Raw genomic sequence first — 20,862 nt, 5'->3', positions numbered from 1 at the left:
AATTATTTCATGCTGATCTGAAAATATCCTAAGTTTAAAGGTCTGACATCATCATCTCTGGGTTAACATGCTCCCCACTCAACTCCATTTTTAATCAGATTGCCTAAAATCCAATTAAAAGGTACAGAACCCAGCAATTTGAGAAAAGGGAACCCTGGAAATATTTCCACACTTACAATATTAAGCGTTCTAAAAGTTCTGAACAAACACCTGTGGTGGATCTAGTGAAGAATTAAGCCTGTGTACAAGGTTAAAACAGTTTAATGCATCAGGAATCTGGTACAAGCAACGCTGGTGCTCACCAGAGACAGCAAAAGTTACAAACAAAAATTACTCCTGTGTAATAGCAGTGAGAGACTTTCACGCCAGTTTTTAGCCAGCTGCAGGTGTCTAAATTCTGAATTAGAAACCAAAACAAACCCAACAGCCTAATCAAAAATACAACTGCAGCAGATATTCAGAATATTCAGCACCTTCCAGCGATCGAGCACCGTGTTCTGGGGGTCCCACCAGGGAGCTTTTCTCCCAGGATTATTCTTTACTAAACACACATACAGTAGCAGCTGAAAAATATCAGCACAGGGTGAAATTTTGACTGCATAACCCTCAGCACTGCTGCAGGGGTCCAAAGAACAAAACCACCAGGTTTGCTTCTAGCTTTTATCACCAGCACAAGTACCATCTCTTCCAGCAAGACCCAACTGGCATAAGGGTGCCATCATTTGTGACAGCACAAAAATCCACTGCCATGATTCAACCTGTAGAAATTAATACAGTTTTAAGCCATGATTCAACCTGTAGAAATTCATACAGTTTTAAGCCATGATTCAACCTGTAGAAATTCATACAGTTTTAAGCCATTTTATTGTACAAATGAAGATGAATGGAAGAAACACAAAAGTGACCAATAACTGAGGGAAGACTACTTCCTGCCTCCAAACCTCTCCCTTCCAAATCCCCCCCAAAAAAATGCATGTGAATGTTCAAACCTGGACTGCAGAGATAAGAAACTTGGGCGAATGGAGGAACTTCACAAAATTAACTTGTTTGAAGATGGCAAAGCAAAAAAATGCACCACTGAGGGGAACCTTTTTCCTTTGAATGTTAGTAACCAAAGGCTGACAAAACAGATAACAGATGGCTTGTACTGGACAAGTAACATTCAGTATCCATTGAAGCTGGAGACATCTGAAGAAGTTTCAAAAGTTTTCAGAAATTTAGAGACACCAAAAGCATCCAAAGAAATGTCAGAAATTCAGAAGGACTACATCAGATGGCAAGAGCAGCTCAGCCCTCATGCATGCCCAGCAACACCGTGAAGGCAGAGCACACACAGCAACAACAAAACTTCAGGGAGAGACTCACCAAGTCCTAAAGTAACTCTGAGCTTTGCTGTTACCCTAAGAAGGATTCACCACTGCCACACAACCTAAATAGCATCTGCTCAGCAACAGAAAGTCCTTCCCTTATTAAAGGATTTTTAAATGAATCTACAATTCATACCCTTTTGCCTAAAACAGACATGTTAAAAAAGAGGTTTGGGGGTTGGTGGGTGGTTTTTGGTTTGCTTGGTTTAGGTTTTTTATCCAAATTATGAGATCATATGGATTTCTTGTAAGAGGAGGTCAACCTCTTTCAACTGACTCAAATGAAAACACATTGAGATTATGAGTAAACTGTAGCCATAAATCTTTCTCCTCCAACTAGTTTCTACAATCAGCTGAAGAGCATCAAAAATACCCTGCAGATTTAAACAAAACCCAATCCATTTACAAGGTGTAAATAATCACTTTTGAGACAACTGGGAACATGAAGATAATCACATAGTTGTGTAAACATAGCTGCATGGGATTTTACCCATTATTCTGGAAATAAGCACAGCCTTTCATCAGTGTTTTAGGCACTGTAATCATCTTACCCTTCCATCTTGTTCTTCCTTAAGTTCAGGTACTGTCTATCCTTTTAGGCACATCATATTTTTACTTCAAATAAGTATACACATTACTACTGTAAAATATTAAAGAAAAAAAAAGTTTCTGTAACGTTTCTTTGTATGTAGCTCTGAGTAGCACTTTGACTGGGTTGTGAAAGTCTGCCTAAAGTTAAAAAGTCTAGTTGGGCACTGATTTCCACTGCACTGAAGTCACTCAAATCATAGTCCCATGAAACCCCTGATGTATCCAAAACCTCAACTTTTCCCTCATCCTCATTTTCCAAAGCCAGTGAACTGTATGATCAACAGTTTAAATAAACAAGTTTTAAATGAGTTCTCTTATGGATCAAAGTGACACCAAAGTTCTACATGATGATGCACCAATTTTCTCCCTTCCCATTATCATGTCTTCCTCACTCCTATTTAATACCATTAATGACATTTTCTACTTCAGTCATTTAACCACTGAAGAGTTGGAGTGCTGGCATTATTTTCTCTTTTATCAAATGAAATATTTTCATCAGTGAGGGAGCCATTCTTGCCCATCTGTAATCTATGTGCATCTACCTCAGCTGTTCAAAGAGGAGCAAGTTGAACAATTAGCACAGGGTCACAGCACACTAATGGATTTTACTGAACGAGATAGATATCTATTATATATTGGTGTTCTGAAAGATTAATGACAGTCAACTGCATTAATTAATCACTTTAATGAGCCTGACTGTTTCCCTAAAAGAAATGCAAGAAAAAACAGTTCTTGCCTGCAACTGGAGAATGTGTGCTGTCTTCCACATACCTCTCCTTCATTGTTCAAATAACCTGTGGTTACTCAGCCACAACACATGGCTCACTCCAGGGTCTCACAGCCTCCAACAGCAGCCTTTTTCCTAAGAGCATTTTGCACTTGTGAGAAATGTCACAGGGGACTTCTCTGTTCCAGGGTGGGAAGAGGAAAAAAGCACCAAGAAAAAAAAAACCCCAAAACACTGTCATGGCATGGTGATGGTGCAGTGCTTACTCCTCAGATCGTGTTTGCAAGTAGAGTTCTGATTTCATAATAATTCCAATGGGACCAGTTCTGTTATTCCCTGTTGGTGCCATTACAAAATGATCACTTCCAGAGTAACAAAGTTATTTCTAGGTTCAATTTTACATTACTTTTCAGTTCACAGATGTATCAACAACCTACCTTCTGCCTGCTCACTCACATTCAAAGGAAACCACTCAATAAGCATTTTCATAATAAATGATGCTCAATAAGCATCCTCTTTGATACTACACCACACATTACTGACATACACCAGAACTCCATTTTGACAAATCTTAGCAAACTCTCAAGTACCATCAAGCCTTTCTTTCAGCACATGGTGACAAAGCCCAGGTCAAGGCCATTTACCACCCCTCTCCTCTTCCAGGAGAACCTTCCTCCACAGCAATGAGCTGCCCAGCTCTGGAGTGATCAGCATCCAGACAAACCATCAGGTGCAGCTTTTCTCAAGAAGCTGGTTTCTCTGCTCCTGACACCATCACGTTATGAGCTTCTCTTCTACCATCAGGAAATTAAATTTTTGTTGTTCTTGGTTTCAGCTGGTGACATTCTACCCCTCCTGAATAGAAACTGAAGTTAAGGTTAGAAGACTCAGGCCTGTGACACTTTCACAAATTACTGCCTTTTGTGACTGCTTCAAGTTACTTACATTAATAAAAATAAAACATTTCAGCTCAGCTTTCTGGCATTGAAGACTTTAAGAGGCATGCACAACAGCCTTATCTACCAGTCCACCTCAGAGCAGCTACCTGTGACACAGATGTCAGAAGCTGCCTGCAATCTGAATTTCAAAAGCAGCCTTTACCAGCCTGCATCAATCACCGGAAAATAGAGATCTGCTTGCTTCACAGAGAAAAAAAAAATTGCCTTTGGCAACACCAAGAACATCAACAACCCAAATCCTTCAACAACCCTTGGGAGAAAGTCCTGTGGCAAGTTTTCAGGCCTTCAAGTAAGTAGCTGCCAAATAAAAATGCCCCTGGAGAGTGGCCATGTATCATCATCTGACCAAGCATTATATTTGAGGGGGGCTTTTTTGCTAAAATTTTTCACAGTCCCACCAGCTGCTCAGACACATGTAAGGAGAAGCCATTATTTAGGCCAGGTATCATACATTTGCCATTTTACCTATTTGCCCTGAAGCACACAGGCATGCCCTAGAAGTCACATAATTAGAACAGTTAATGAATCATTTTAATCCTGCAAGCCCTTAAGGATGTTGAAACCTCCACCAGATTTTATCAATTCCCAACTAAGTATGAGGAAGTGATGAAAAAAAAAAACAAACCTACATGATTAAAGTTTCTTTCACAGGATAAATTTACTTATTATAATGAAATCACTTCCATGGTTTTCCAGTGAAGTACCAGCTACCAGAAGGTTAAGGCAAACTGGAAGCTCCTACTTGCAAAGCTTTGGCATCGTTAGGCAGTATTCAAAAAGAATAATTCAAAAGCTCACAGTATCAACCACAATCTTGAGGTTCTTGTGCCAATTCCCCTCTCTAGAGCAAAGAATCCCTTGTTTATCTGCTGCTGCACATGGTGTTTGTCCAGCAAAGGTAACAGAAAAATTGACATGCTGGCTGGGAGCCATAAGGGCAGCTGTCCAAAGGATCCGCCTAGGAGAAGTTCACAAGGCAGGATGAAAATACCCACCCTAGATTCTTTTATCCACTCTAAAGAGTAAAACAGCACACACAGGTGATAATCCCAGGCACTGATCTAGTTACGTACAAAAGAGCACAATGCCACAATTTCTCTTGCACATTTGAAAGGTAAAAGCTCCCACACATCTTAGAGGATAATTATCATGCATGAGACCAGCCACCACCAGCCACTTGTCACAGCTGAACACTTAGTAAGAAAGAAAAAAAACCACTACAAAATGAGAACTGTGGCTGAGGATAAGAAGGTGATGGAGCAGAAACATTTCTTTCCCAACTGAGCCCATTATCAGCCATGTACCTCAATAACCATGAAATCACTCCTGAAATGGATGGCAAACCCCTCCGGCACACCCTGCCCACCACAGAAATACCATCCAGTGAAATTCCATCACAAGTGGGAAAGTGCAGAGTTGCTGCAGTTAAGGTCTGCTGCCTTTGGTTTCACTATTAGCTAGTTACCAGCTTTATTTAAGCTAGGTAGATAGACCAAAGCCTTTAAGCACACACTTAAATATGGACATACCAAAGGAGAGGACCTGGCATCCTGGCCTCCCTTCATCATCAGGGGTGGGGGAAACCCTCTCATCTGGCCAGAGTTCCTGCGTCAGCAATTCCTGACTGACAGCTGGGATGTACCAGCCTCCTTCTCCATCCCCAGGGAAAAGAATTCTGTGCCTGATGACTAATTCATTACTGGGATTTGTGCTTAGGCAAGCCCAGGCCCAGATCACACACCTTTCAAGCTGGGAAGTGATTGGGTGCATGCTTGCTGCAGACAGCACCCTGCGATCAGCCACAGCCACCCCACTCCATCAGCTGAGAGCAAAAGCTGGGATTGAACCTGCAGGAGCTGAAAGCAGGAGAAACTGAAAGAGAAATCATTACAGATCAGTTGTAGCTGAGCTGCACATGGATTTCTAAAACTGGAGGGTCAGGTTTGAAAGCTTTTAACAGCACCTTTGGAGCCTCCAAGACTCGAGATCAAAATCCTATTGCACACTGACAGTACCAAAATAATCTGCTGCTGTGAGAAGACATGGGTGCAGGTAACATCAGAGCCAAAGGCACCAGCTGGGGAAGAACAGTATCCACATGTACACAGAAAAGCAAGCCAGGAACCAAAGGCAGCCTGGCAAGCCCCACTCTGTACTGCAGCCCCTCCAGGATCCAGGGATGAGCCCCAACCCAGCTCCTGGCAGGGTAGAAGCAGCCAGATGAACCTGTCTGCCTCTCCTCTTCACTTTCCTTGGTCCTTCACTTTCTGAGGCTTCACCATGAAGACAACATCTGCTGAAGAGAGCTGTATTAAAGCTGTGGCAGGCTCCCCACTGCTGATACATTGCTTAAACTCACACCTGATACAGGGTATTTTTGCAGGGTCTGAGGTGCTCACCAGAAACAGCAGCCACTTTCCAGACAGGATCATCACAGCAGATGGGGCCCATCGGGTGTGACAAACCTTACAAGCTCAGCATCCTGTCTTCAACCTCTCTGTCTCCAACTGCTCCAAATTTCATTCACAATCCATATTTTACCAGCTGACCCTGTGAGACAGTTTTAATAAACAAGCCTTACCAACATCCTACTAATTAAAACTATACCAGAAGTTAAGATTGTGTGCTGAGAGCATCACCTACAGCATCTGAAACCCACAAATGCAGCTCATATGTACACAGTTACCAGTTGTGAGCACTCATGTCCTGTTTGATCACAGAAACACAGAAGGCATTCTGACTTCTCATTTCCTTTACCTGTTCTGGGAAGCCTTCCTGTCTCTAGGCAGTTCAGTGAACCGTAACCTCTTAAAGGCTTCAAAGGGACACAAATCTTCTAAAAAATGTTGCCCTGCCCCTGTGTTCACCAAGGTCCAAGCAGAACCAAGCCTTCTAATAGAGAAGCATGTTCTCCTATGGCTAGGCATGGAAACTGAACCTTTCCTTTGGGTGGCTACAGAGCTGAAGGACCATTTGGCATATAGGAAAGACTGTGAAGTAACACAAAATGCTCAGATTATTTATTTCCTTCTTTTCTAACTGCTGCTTCTCATCAGGGAAGGTAGATCCACACCAAAACACTGAAGAACAAGCCAAATTCCATTAACTCCTTTAAAGAATTTACCCTATAGGTACATCAGCCAATCCTTGTCATTGTTACCCCATTTTATTGCATTGCTTCCAACTCACGCCTGCAGCTGGGCTCACAGGGGAGCTGCCTTCAGAAAGCATACCCTGGCCTCACAGAGCAGCAACCACACTGTCCACGTGGCATGAAGAACACAAAGATATCCCCCATGAACTCACAGGAAGGACTGAGCAGCTGGAATAGGCAAGGATGAGAACAAAGAATGGTGTTAGACCAACAAAGCCATTTTTTCCCTATGGCCGTCACATTATGGGACTGTAGTAGGACAGTAGGCTACTTTTCTTGTAGCTTTCTTGGAAACCTAAGGGGGGGACAGGGCACCAGGAAAGGCAGCACAGGAATAGCACACACCTTGGCCACACACCAGAACCAAAATGCCACTGCAGGACACCACAGACCCCAGGTTAACAGCTCACTCGCACCCATCTTTTCAGCTTCTCTGTGCTTTGCCCCAGAAATAGATCAGGAGTGTTTGTAAAAGCATGCAAGGCAATTACAGGAAAAATAAAACCTAGATTATAAACACAGCCTGGATGCCAAATTTGCCTCTCTTTGCTATTTAGAGCTCGCATTTCAGCATGCAAAGAACTCACACACAAACCCCTAAAATGCGTGCCTGGAGCTATAGAGCACATGCAAAATAAATTGCATTCATATTGGTGTGTTATGGTATGCAATTTCCTCCTTCCCAATCACACTGCCTGCCTCTCTTGTTAAGTCAAATAGCCTGTCAGCTTCGCATCAGGAAGCAGAAATTGGTTTTCCATCTCCTAGGAGATAAACAAGGCTTCCCCCTCTGCAGAGGGAAGTTGAGCTGCAGAGTGCACAGTGCTGGTGCCCACAAACTGGCTCTGAACAGCCCCTGTGCCCTCTCCAATGCCATTCACCTTCCAGAGTAAGTACTACTTCAAAAAACCCAAAAAACAAAACAAACAAAAAAAAACCCCAAACCAGATTTGTGTATTTTCATGTAGTTTTCTTTGTGATTTCTAGCTGATCATGCACAACTCTGATTCAGTGCTGCTGCCTTACAGCTAAGGAGCTTAACATACTCTTTTCATATCATGGGTTAGTAAAATATCCTTTGTACCTCTGTGCAGTCTTCTTGAAGCTACACCCCTCCCCAGATCACAGGGGAACTGAACCACAGGATCAGACTTTTACATTTAAGCTGTACTATGTCAAGGAAAAGGGCCAGCACGCTCAACAAAAGTAGCACAAAACAATCTAAAATATATTAACCAAATGTCCATACAATAAATTTAATAAAATATTTCTGAACCACATTTTTTTTTAACTGTGGCTTTGTAACACGAAGATGCTATAATGTTGCAGTAACTAAAGAGTGTGTATTTTACAAAGCATACTGCTACATTTTAAAATTAATTCGGTATCTACTTTTGCTAAAAAGCAGTCAAGCTGCAAGGCTACAGATACATTGCAAACAAAAGAGGTGAAATACACAACTAGCCTTCATTTTCACTTCAGAAATCAGGAAAAAGAAACATGACCATGAGTCTGTTGACTATTGAACCAAATCCTTGCTAATATTAAAAGTAATCCGGAGACAGACTCCCTGAGGTTCAGAGGCCATGACTGGGACAGCCACCAGGTGCCATGGCCTTGCAGCAGGTTAAGGGAATGCTCAAGGGCTGCTTTAGTAGCAGAGTGCCCAGGGATAACATTTGCTCTGCCACTGTATCACCTGGAGGCACCAGGACTCCCCAGGGTATCAGCAGGTTGGCCATTTTTCTGAAGCATCTTACAAGAACCTCTGATAGAGAAGAATGAGATTTCCTTCCAGGGACGTACTGCTCATTCCCTTTGCCCACAGCATGCATTTTTAAAGACAGAGAAACCAATCAAATTGAGTTCATACTGCATTATTCACTAAGTGGCTACAGTATCATCCAAAATCTTAATTGCCTAATAATTCACATCACCTATTTCAAATACAGCTCCAAAGGAATGACTAGAAACCCAGCGGCTGCCTCCTACACCCACTGTTAATCTTGCTGTTAAGATGTCTAACACAGTCTTTTCTTGAAACAAAGCACTAAACACCAGCCTCTTGTACCTACACGTGCAGCTCTTCTTCATGTCTACAGCTGAGAGCACAACGTGCTGCCTGATGTCTGCTGCTGTCTCAGGAATGCCTTGGTGAAGGCACTTGTCTGCCAATCTTCCAGCTTTGCCAATCTTTCCTACTTTCCAACCTTCAGGTTTTGACCACTGACATGAATCCTGGCACATACCAGTGAAATGATGAGTGCTGTTCATTCCTCTAGCCCCTAGAAAGGTAACAGACTGATATTTTTTTTAAATTACTCGAAAGCAAATACAAACAGGAAAAAGAAAGAAAAAAGTGCAGCTGAGCACTTCTGCTGTTGCTGTTCCCCTGCATACACCAGAAAGAAGAAAGGCAGCATCTCCCCCTCCATTTGTGACCTCCCTGTGAGGAAATAATTCACTTTAGGAAGCTGCTGAAATGCTTGTTAATTTGGGAGTCAGGTTTGGTCTTGCTGGCACGAGCAGGATTCTTTTCTTTCAGAAGTGATCACAGTGGTGAGGTGGTCAGGCTCTCCTCATGCTGCTCCCCTCCTTTGGCTTGGGCAGCAGTGGGGTCAGCACTGGTGATATGGCTCTGCTGGAGGCATCTCCACAACCAGCACTGAAATCCAGATGTGCAGCATTGAGGAATAGATGGGATTTGCATTGTCTTGATTTTCTTGGCTAGAATGTTTAGCCCAAGAAGCCCAAGATGATGTTCTTCAGTACGCTGGCTTCTCATGGGATAAACTATTAATTTTTCTGGCCTCACATTCATGTACTTGTTAGGGCAACCACAGAATGATCTGCAGCTGGGCTGATAAGCAGTGAGCAGCCTCACAAGGATCCTGTCTCCATGTGCCAGCCTTTTCTACCAGGTCCAGCTTTCACTGTTACCTCCTCAGCTATACACAGCTCCCTGATTATCCTGGGTTTAGTTGCTCTTAGGTGTCAACAATAAGGATGCTTAAGTAAAGCAAAAAAGGGTAGAGAACAAAATTACAAAGCAATTAACTGCCCATCCCTAAGCTCAGAAGCAGCCTTGAACCTACACTCTCTGGTACGCATAGGTCTCGAGTTCTTAACTGAGTGTGAATGCCTCAAAGTTCTCTGAGCTGCTGAGGAAATTATCCAGAATACATCAGAAAACAAAGGAAAAAAAAAAAAAGGTTTGCTCAGCAACACCACCAGCTCCCCAGCTTCTGCACACAGATGAATCAGCAGATCAATCCATAAGGCCATGAAGCAAACAGAAAGAGTGAGGAGGCTCAGCCCTTCCACCAACTGCCCACAAAAATTTCCTTTAGAAAGAAACAGCCACCTGCACAATCCATGCATTAACCCATGTTCCCCCCCTTCCCCCCAGTACCTGAGGGCAGTCACTGCATCACAGCAGAGGTGGGGCTGTGGTGCTCTGAAGGGATGCAGGGAGCACAAGGGCAGCCTCAGTGCTACCAGCTGCAAACACTGTGCTGCTTTGGACAGTAAAAATGAGTTCCACAGGAGAACAAGGTTCACTGCAGTAATTTTCATATGGGCATCTGTGCTCCAAAATCAAGTTTTTCTACTGCTAATCCAACACCTGGCATCAGGCCTCCAACTGAAGACTGTCATGGGATTTTTTTTTTTCTAGTTTACACACAAATAAAAAATCCAGAGGCCTCCAGACTGAATTACAATCTGCACGGGTTCAAGGACCAACACCTAGGGTGTAGGACACCAACCTTCAGTCACATGTGTCCTTCAGAAGGACCCAAAACCCCATGTCCCTTATGAGTGTGCACCCAAGTGAAATAAAGACAAAGCACTCATCTGCTTGTGCTGCTTTGTGGCAGCTGATGTGAAACACTTCTGTTGAAGACTCCCCCAAGCCTAAGCATACCCATGTAAACAAAACTCAACCCTCCACAAAGTAAGCTTATGCAATTGGAAATAAATGTTTATTTTGAACTCAAAAGACATCTGTATATATACAGACAAACCAGAAGCCTTTGATCAATCCTACAGTGCTTATCTGATCGTAACAAATTAAACCTGTCAGCTTCAAAACTTGCTTTGGAAAAAAAGAATGTGATTTTCCACACCCTGCTTGTTCACTACGATTACTTATCAACCTGAAGAATACCATTTAATTTATTTAGTAACAGAAATGAAGCCAAACTAAAGATCTGTAGCTGTTAGTGAAAGCAGAAACAAGGGTGTAACCACACAGGACATGCTGCCAGTGCTGGCACTCTCCAAATGTCCCACACTGGAACCTCCTGCTTTTCTAATCTAGCACAAATAAATAGTGAACACAGAGATCAGAGGTACCAGCAGAGGACCTCCATCACCACTAACATTTTCCCCCTACCAAGCAGATACCATTTTAACATTTTTGTTTTGGGTCTCCAAGCATTCCCACTCTCCACCCTGCACTGTTAGACCATTCCAGCCTCTCAGCAGCAGTGAGGCCAGTTCAAAAGGTGCTGCTGAAATTCAGGATGGGTGTCAAAGCAGAATATGTCATCTCCATAGTTAGAGGATACAACAAAATACCCTCTTACCATCTGATATTACGACATCTGTTTACAGACATATTAGAAGAGAGGCTAAACTTCAACATCTGAAAGACAAACATTCTAGGAAATAATATTTAGAGTGAACCCTGTCCGTTCAAGCAGATAATCAGAATGAATAATTTACAGCCACACTTTCATCTCCACTGCAGCTGAGAAGAGCTGCATCGTAAGGAGCTTGGGGAGATGCAGACACATCTGCTCACCAAGTGGAATAATCGGGAGGACTCCAGGCAGCAGTGGTCCAGTAACCTGCTTTACTTAGGTGACAAATGGGACAGGAAGCAGTGGGAGGAACAAAGAATGCCAAAAAAGCAACACGCTCATGGTGAGGTCAGTAGTACATACTTGTGCAGTGCTGCACAATCTGCCTCAGAGAAAGCAAGCACCACGCTGGGTTTTCACATCTCCATTCTCACAGCTTCTTCCCAAAAGCAGCTCAGGAGGGGCACCTGCTCACACCAACCAAGCAAGTCCCATCATATGTCTGGGAATCAAGCATCATGTGACACTTTCCAGTGACGTGTATGAGGCTGAACTAACAGACTAAAAACTTAGTTTGTACAGATGCTGATCAGGTGGAAGGATGGTGAGGTTTCAGCAGGCAAAAGCCTTGTAAAAAGATGATGAGCATCTGGAGGAGTAACACTGGTATGCAGAAAACTGTCATTATAAAAGCAGACATCAGAGGATAAAAAAGAAAAAAAACCCACATATTTTTGAACATATTAAAGAACACCTTGCACAGCTAGCAGCTGCCAAAAAGAACATCCATACAGTCTGGTACAACTCATTAAACACAAGGAGTCACAGGACCTTCCACTTGTGGCAGGAGATGGCTACAAACAATCTCCTCCTATCACACAGCCTCAACAGACTTTGCTTATTCACATCTACAGGGTTTTGATTACCATCACACTCTATGTTTGCTACCTGAAAACAGGACAAAGCAGATGGACATAGATATGATTCAATGCAGAGCAATGAGAACGGTCACCAGGGAACCAGATAACCAACAGAACAAAAGCTGAACCATTTAGATCCAGGATCCTGTTCCCAACTTGCAGTAACTCAAAGCCCACCTTGAAATTCTCCATATCACAAGTAAAACCCACTAAGTCAAGCTCAGACACTAGACTATGACATTTTATTAGCACAGACACCATTTGCTCTCAGGAAATAAAAAAGCACCTTGTAAATGCTCCAGTTTTCCACAAAAACAATGTTGGACTTACAACAAAATTAGTAAGGTGTCTTTAATAATAAAGATAATCAGTTTGGCCTACACAAAACACTTCAGTTCCTCTTAGCTAGAAAACTAGTTTTGTGGTGTCAGGCAGAAGGATTTGCGAGTTGTGCTTAAGCAATTTTGCCACTCAAAAAAATGCAGTAAGATTTTCCTTTTTTTACACTGTGTTGCTGGCAAGTTTTCCTCAGTTTTCCAACAATTAGCCACATATTTTAAATGACTCCAGGACCAATACCTTTAGAAATCTACTTCTAGGACTTGCACTTTAAAGAAAAGAGTGACTGATTAACAAAATTAGCAGAGGCTGAGTCAAGTGAACAACCAAGTGTTTGGTTGAATCTAAGTACTATGCCTGTCTGAGCACTGCTTCAATGAAGTTTTCAGCTTAGATTGTGACTCTGAAGAGTATAACTGAAGATTTCCCAATACACTTAGTCTATTAACTCCTGCAGTTTCTGTTTAAAAATTCGAATCAATGATCAGGTAGAGTTAAAAACAAAAAATTATAATTCCACATTTTTTTCCCAATGTCATACCTCATTTCCCAGTTGTAATCAGTACAAAGAAAGTAGTTGATAAGCTAACATTAACAGTTTCTAGCATTATTCATGTTGGCCAACTGACTGTACTAGAAGCAGCAGTTGTTCTGCTCCATAAATACATGAGAAGCCCAGAGCCACATGCAAAGAGGTCAGTGAAAATAACATTATACTGCAATCACAGTGAAAACAACAATGGTGAGAAAATTAAAAACCAGTTTGCAATCCACACGAAGGGCAAGAATGTAGGGAGTGGTGCAACATCCAGACAAAAACTATTCAGTGCTTCAAAGATAACAGAAGGATGAAGATCAAGCAGAGGGCTCTATTGAGAAATTCTGCACAGTGAGCTTAAAACCAAACGTTGCAGTAAAATAATCTGGAACACTCAGTGGCAATAAACACAGGAAAACAAGAAAATATACTCATGGCCACGTACAAGAGGCAGCACAGAATTTGGGGGGGACACAGAACAAAACCATGAGACTCCTCCAGTTCAGTTCCCCAGGACCAAACCAAGGAGCAGCAGGGCTCTGGCACAGCCACCTCCTGAAGAGGCTGTCCCAGGAAAACAAAGGGCTCTCCTCAAGTGGTGGGGAAAGTGCTTCCACCAGTGAATGTCCTCATAAGCAAGAGGAATCCAGCTGCTGGAGTCCTGACCTACACAAAGACATATATTGTCCTAATGACAGAGGACAAGGAGTTCTACCAATCCAAAATAGCATGTAGGCTGTGAAAGGCCAGGCATTGTGTATGAAGTTTACCAATTTAGGAGGACTGAAGACAGACAAGTAGCAGGACTATGTGTCCAGCCAAGAAAAACATGATTCTCAGTTACAGCTTGCTTACCTTCTATAGAAGGGGCCTGGTCCACAGCTGCATATAGCATCTCTTTCAAAGTCTGCAGTGGAGGGAGAGAGAACAGAAATACTGTCAGCATTTAAAAAAAAAAATAAAATAAAACATTTACTTTTTTTTTTACACGTTTGCTTGAAAACAAAAGCAATTAAAGCCCTTTTATCCTCCAGACTGACACTGAAAGCTATGGAACGTGATGTCCATGCTATCACATGTATTTCTGTTAACAAGAGAAACACAAGTTCATGTTTCCTGACTGCTTTGCCTAAAGCCTGTTACCTTACCAATTTATAAAAATTCTTCCAGCTGTGTTTATCAACATCATCCTTTGGAAAAATGTTGCCAGGTTGGTAGGATGTTAAAACAAAACCAATCACTGTTGCGTGACACAGAAAGGAGTTTGTCAAGGTAATTGGAGGAAAAGCAGCCTCAGGGATTTATTATCCCTGTTATATAGGAGCACAGAAATATAAAAGCTGAAGACAACATGATGAAGTTGATTAGGGAGCCAGAGGTGACAGCCTTTTCTTGAGGTGGAAACTCAAGGACAACATTAAGAGCAGGCAGAAGCATTAACCAGTCCTGCACAGCCTGGAGAACCCATGGGCTGCCTCCCAGTGACCACGGGCAGAGGGGAGCAGTGCAGGCACCAGAACCAGGACACAGGGATCTTACACCCTGAGCACCCCTGGCAGACACCCCTCCTGTTACCAGTGCCAGAAAGGAGGCACCACACCAGAATCCTCATCTCCTGCAGCTCCTTTCAAATGATCTTTTTTCAGACAGTTCTTAAGCCTCTGGTATTGTTCCCTCCACAGACTGAAAATTTGCTCTCTTTCACATCACAAACACAAGAAAATGTCAAACAAACTGAACTCAGATCCAAGGCTGAAGGAGTATCTGGACATAATTTTGGAACTAGAAGCCAGCAGAACAGGCCCAGTGCTACTGCAAAGTGGTTCATTTAGACCCCACACCACTTGACAAAGACAGGCAGCTTAGTGCCCAGACCTTATGTGAATGGGCTTCACATTGGGCTGTTGAGAAAAATAAGATTTTCTTCTCTTAGTTTTTAGCCCACAGAAACCTAAACCACAAAAGTCCTTCAGGTCCTTCTAGTTCCTGTCTCTTCTGGCTGTTTCCCAACATTTCCTATACTTCCAGAATCCTACACACCTGCATTTACCTCCTCCTGTGTTGTTGTCCCCCAGGTCAAAACACCACAGCCTAAGTACCAAACCTAATACCCTCCAAGCAAAAGCCACAAGCTCAGCAGCTGGAAACTCAGCACTGTTGTGACACGGTGGTTACAGTTCTGTTAAGTAAATATAAGGTCTAAAGGACATGTCTGTTTATCACAAGGTATCTCAGGTGGCAGGCTACACCAGCAGCTCAGAGAGCTCTCAAAGGTCTGGCTCCTGAGTCCACAGAGGTCCCAGCACAGGTCACTTGCATAATTGTTTTCCCAACTGAGCCACTGCTGAGTGATCCTTGTTCCAGTGGCACATCTCCCCTCTACCATCAGTGCTTTTTAAAAATTCCTACCAACCACTCCAGTCCTTTTCTCCCCACCATGATTCACAGGTCAGCAGCACATCATCTGCCTCCCTACTACCTCAAGTGGTCACAAAGCCTTCCTCCTTTTTCATCCCACTCATCACCCACCCTTCTCTACCTCAAACTTTTTCCACAAACCACATAGAACAGGATAAACAAACCTGAAGAGACAGCAAATTCAAAGTCACTGGAGTAAGACCTCCATCCCTTCACCCAGCCAGAGGTAACCTCGCAGTGCAATTCCTATTTCTGCCTTTACCCATCATTTTAAATACCAATTAAAAAGAACCACAGTGCTGACAATCCTGCATTAAACAATGCTGAAAGCTGCAGGTGTAAACTGTCCCCCAGGCCTCTTCCCATCCAGACTGACAAATTACAATCTGGCAGCTGCAGGGCAGCAGATTTTATTTCTGCTTACCTGACCTATATAGGTAGAGCAGTAACCTGAAAGGGAAAGGCTCACTGCTCTTTCACACCTATTTCGTCCTCAAGATTACAGAATTTTAGGAATTGTTTCCAAAAGTCATCCATCACCTTCAACTTCAAATGTTTGAGAATGACCCTTCCTGCCCTCAAACTAGACAAAAAGGTTTATTTCCTTATTTTAAATTGTACTAGTGACACATCTTGCACCTGCACTAAACTTGTATAAATGTGCATCAGAGAACAGAAAAAAAAAAAAAAGGAAGAAAACACACTTAAAAATGCAAATGTCTAAACTTAACAGTGAATTAATTCAAGGACAAAAACCTCAAAACACTTCAACAAAACTGCTGTTTCAAACGAGTAGCTTCCAAACTGCTTCTGCTCTCCTGAGCTCGTCCGCTAACAGGCGGAAGGACAAATAGGGAAATAGCACGACAGATTTGTGTCAGGAGGTGGCAAGCCTGGGTGTGAACTGCCTATCATGAAGCAGGGTTTGACAAGCAGAATTGGCCCCGTCCCAAAACCAGAAAGCCTGTTTCTGGAGGGGATTCTGAAGGAGAGCTGCTACCTCCACTCTGGGTTCCGGTTTCCCTCCCGACTTCCTTCTGCAAGTTTTGTCTCAGAGAAACGACCTCTAAAACTCAGCAACCTGCTCCTCTTCTCCAGGGGCAAAAGCACTTAAAGCCTGGAGACTCCTGGAAAGGCTCCTCCTACCTTTTACCCATCTCTCCCATGAGCTTTGCACCTGTAATAACTGTTCTGATTCTCCTTCTTCCCCAGGTGCTGCCACTTCAAAGGTATGGAGCACCTTTTCTTTAAAAATACCACCAGAGTTCTACATGCAGATAAACAAACCCAGACCAGATGAGCTGAGACAGAACTGCCATCTGGCAACTGCAGAACACCACCAAATTTCCACCAGCTGGACATGGAGATATAGACCCAGGTGCAGAAGTCTGAGCAACATTCTCCTTTCTCCTACAAGCACTGCAGGGATGGACACGAGAGCAAAAGGAGGCTGCAGCTTGGCTTATAGGTAAACAGGGAACTAACACCCCAATAAATTCACTGCACATGAAAATTCCCATTCAATGCAGTGAAGCACCTCAGCAGTAAAAACATCCCTTCACATTGGTATTGCATTATTGGCCCTGGCCCTCACACAGAGCCCCCCTAGCCCTCTGCACAGAGGTCTCAAGAACCATCACCTGAGCCAGGTTCGCTCAGTAAACGTGACAGAAAATTTCCATCCTTTCATGCAATCTTTAGAATGGACATTTGAAACAGAAATTTAAACCGATCAAGGGTTGTGTAAGGCCCCATGTTAATGGTGCCCCAGTCATGGTCAATGTCTTTGTGAAAGGCTGAATGAAACAGAACAGAATACATCATCATTTTGCTCTTTTCTACGAGCCAAGTGCTCTTTCCCAGAAAGCAGACATACAGTAAAAGTCACTGCAGAGCTTTGGCTGAAAGAAAATAAGAATCCAAGCCATACCTATCCAAGTATAATTGTTTTTTTCCTATATGAAGAAAGTGAATGGATTTTTCTCTCTAAAGCTCTTCCACTGGTCAAATATCTTCCCTAAGCCTACACATATAGTTATAATACCATTGGAGGGAAAGATTACATTAATGGTAAGAACTCTGAGGCCTGTAAATTGTTAAAGACCATCTGAAGGTGAAAAACACCTTTTTAGGTATTCAAAACACAGCAGTCTCATTCTTCTTCCTGACATCCTCAGCTACAGATGACACCCTTCTCCTAGTTTCACTGGCACTTTATGTGAAGCAAAGCTCCTCACAGCCACACGTGCTGCACATCCCACCAAACCAGAGACACTTCACCTGGGAAGGAACTCACAGGTTACCTGGGTCTCACCACACTTCAGGGCTCTCCAACTGCATGAGTCACCTGCTCTCCAATGGAAATAACTACAAACATCAGCATGGACAAACAAGATGACTGCATATAAGCTTTGAGACAGAATGGCTTAAGGAAAGCCATTTCTACACCATCCTCTACTCCTTTCATCAGCATCTTGAACTTGACATGGGAGGTCCCTGGAAACAGGTATGATCTCTTCAGAGTTAAAAAACAGGACAAAATTTCTCTCTCTGAAACAGTGCTTGATTACTGTTTATATTAAGAAGAAAAAGATAAAAGCTGTCATATGAAGAAACATAATAATGCCATAAAAATTACACAAATATCTCTTAAATTCTACTTTAATGTGTGCTGTAAGCCATGGTGCACACAAGGGGCATTCAGCCTTACGTTTGCTAACCAACAACTCCACATCTTTCTTGACAAAGGAGGGCTGTATGCTTTTTGCCTCAAGTATAACCAACAAGTAAACCAAGGTAGTGCCAGCCTTTTATGCACCACACCCACACGACCCCCAGTTACTGAATAATAAATGCCAGACTATTCCATTACTGTACGCATCAGCAGGAGGCTGACTCACATCCAGCCAGCTGCAACAAGGGAAACAAAGAGTTTGGAAACTTACTACTAAAAAGGAAGGTGGGGGTTTTGTTTTAATTGACTCCACATTAAGCTGTTTATCCAAGGAGGAGGTGACTGGAAGTCCAGAAGGAATAACATCTTCGAAGTTTTTACTGAAATCCACCTTTATTTTAAATCAGGATGGGGGAAGGGAAAATGACATAATGATACTGTCCTAGTTAAACACCTGAAAATTAACCTACCATAATGAAAACAGTGGCCAATAAGCAGCAGAGTTCTTCACACATTAATCAAGGTGTCATAGTTCACTGGGTCTTCTTTGCCCTCCCTCTACATCTGTCAGGTCAGCAGGCAGACAAATCTTTTGCCTTTTTATTTCCTCCCTGCTTTCCTCTCCAACCCACCTCCAGACCTTCTCTTAGGGATTTGCAAGTTTTCTGTTCCCAGACAGAAAAGAAAACTCCTGCACAGACAACACGATGCAGAACCAGGCTGGTACTTTATTTTATCAAGACAATGGATTTCCTCCTTCTCAAAGACTGATGCATTATTTGGTCAGCTAGTTCTACAAACAACTGAGGGAGATCACAATTTTGTTCAGAAGTCCAATCCAGCTGCAGTTTTTATTTAAACATCCATTCCTTTGCAGTCAGGTAGAGGAAAACAAAGGAACAGTCAAAAAGGCAGATATAAACATTTCAGGTTCAACACTGTAATCAAGCAAGCTAAGATAAACGTGATTGCCTTGCAAACGCAGACAAGTTAACAGAGATACTAGAAATAAACTGCTACTATAGTCCTGAAGAGAAAAAAACCAGGCCTTCAAGTGATAACAAATGTTGTACAACAAACTCGGCTAAGAAGTTTTGCCTATTGTTTAGGCTCTCCTTCAACCAGCTTTCTGTAGCCTAGGATTAATGGTTACTTGTGGAAAAGACCCCACAGCACTGGCAACAGCCACTTCTCCTGCTCCTGCAAACGACCACCCTGAGCTCCATCTAGTTAAACCGAACAAACCATAAACCTGAAGCTAAGCGATCACTGTGACCTTCCCAAAGCTGACATGGCCAAAACTGAGAAGCTGCGTTCTGCCAAGAATTCACGATTAGTGCAGCAGAACTTGGTATAAAGCAGTGGCCACACACGTCCCGGTTCAACCACTTCAGCTGCATCGAGTACGCAGTGGCAAGGTGCAAAGCCTCCCCAGCCTCGTTTTACCACCACAAACAAACAGCTGATGCCTTTAGGCCACCGGGGGAAGCCGCCCGCCTTCCCAAGCCTGGCCGTGGCCCGTTCCTGCGGGAAGGGCGGGCTGGGCCTCCGGCTGCCGGCGCTGGGTGCCCGCGGGCCCCTGGATCCCGCCCTTGGCAGCCTGAGGGCGGCTGCGAGTCGCCGCTCAAAGTCACCCCCAGCCGGTGCCGAGAACTGGCGGCGGTACCGAGAAATGACTGAAAATACCGACTGCCACCGGCCGGTACCGGCACCCGGAGTGGGGCTGCGGTGGGGAACCGGAGACGGGGGATGCCCGGGGAGCCACACCGCCCTTCCGCTGCCTCTACAGCGGGACCTTTGCCCTTCCCCAAAAGGTTACAGGCAACGATTAATTAATTAATTAACGAAACGCCCCTTCGCCTCCGAGCCGTCCCGAGCTGCCGGGGCCGGCCAGAGCCGTGACCTCCGCAGCGCCGGGGGTTAACCCCGTCCTCCCACCGAGGAGCCCAGCGGGGAGCCGCGGGACGCCGTGTCACGGCCGCTGCCTGCCGGGGGGAGCCGTGCAGCCTGAGCGGCCGCTCCCAGGCACCGGCCGCCGGCGGGGGAAAGGGGCTTCACACACACACACGGACACAGACACACACGGGCGCCGAGCAGCCCGGGGGCAGCGGCCGAGGCGGCGCGGCCCTACCTCATACTGGATGTACTGCTTCCGCCACTCGGGGGTGATGTGCGCCGCGAGGTGCTCGGCGAACTTCATCTCTGCCGCCTCCGGGCCGGGGCCGCGCTCGCTCTGCGCCCGCGGAGCCGCCGCTCAGCAGCGCTTGGCTGCCACGGGGCCGCCGCCGCCGGTAGTGGGGGGCGGGGGGGGGCCGCCGCCACCACACATGGGCCCCCGCCCGCCCGGCCCCGCCACTCCTCAGCCCGCCTCGGGCCTCCTCAGCGCCGCCCCGCCGCTGCCGCCACCGCCTCCTCCGCCGCCGCCGCCATCTTCCCCGTCCCGCCGCCCCGCCGCCGCCTCCCGCCCGTCAGCCGCCCCGGCAGCCAACCGGCCGCCGGCACGCGCCATCGCCACGGCAACCGCCGCCGCCGCCCACCGCCGCGCGGGGCGGGGCCCGAGAGGGGCGGGGCGAGGGGCGGTGGGGGGGG

The 20,862-nt window shown here is 44.6% G+C and overlaps 1 protein-coding gene across 1 annotated transcript in view; it reads right to left on the bottom strand.

Annotated features, from left to right (window-relative positions):
- The window catches only part of XPR1 (xenotropic and polytropic retrovirus receptor 1), a 93,773-nt gene extending 73,157 nt beyond the window's left edge, over positions 1–20,616 (bottom strand). The window contains exons 1-2 of the mRNA XM_071751374.1: positions 20,405–20,616; positions 14,037–14,088 (exon numbers count right to left, since the gene is read on the bottom strand). Of these exons, the coding sequence (XP_071607475.1) occupies positions 14,037–14,088; positions 20,405–20,473 (121 nt within the window). The 5' untranslated portion in view covers positions 20,474–20,616. The remainder of the gene's footprint in view (positions 1–14,036; positions 14,089–20,404) is intronic.
- Positions 20,617–20,862: the final 246 nt, after the last annotated feature.

The sequence above is a fragment of the Heliangelus exortis genome, chromosome 8, assembly GCF_036169615.1.
Source record: "Heliangelus exortis chromosome 8, bHelExo1.hap1, whole genome shotgun sequence".
NCBI classification, from domain to species: Eukaryota; Metazoa; Chordata; class Aves; order Apodiformes; family Trochilidae; genus Heliangelus; species Heliangelus exortis.
The sequence above is the reverse complement of the archived record's forward strand: the minus strand, read 5'-3'. Positions and strand labels throughout refer to the sequence as shown.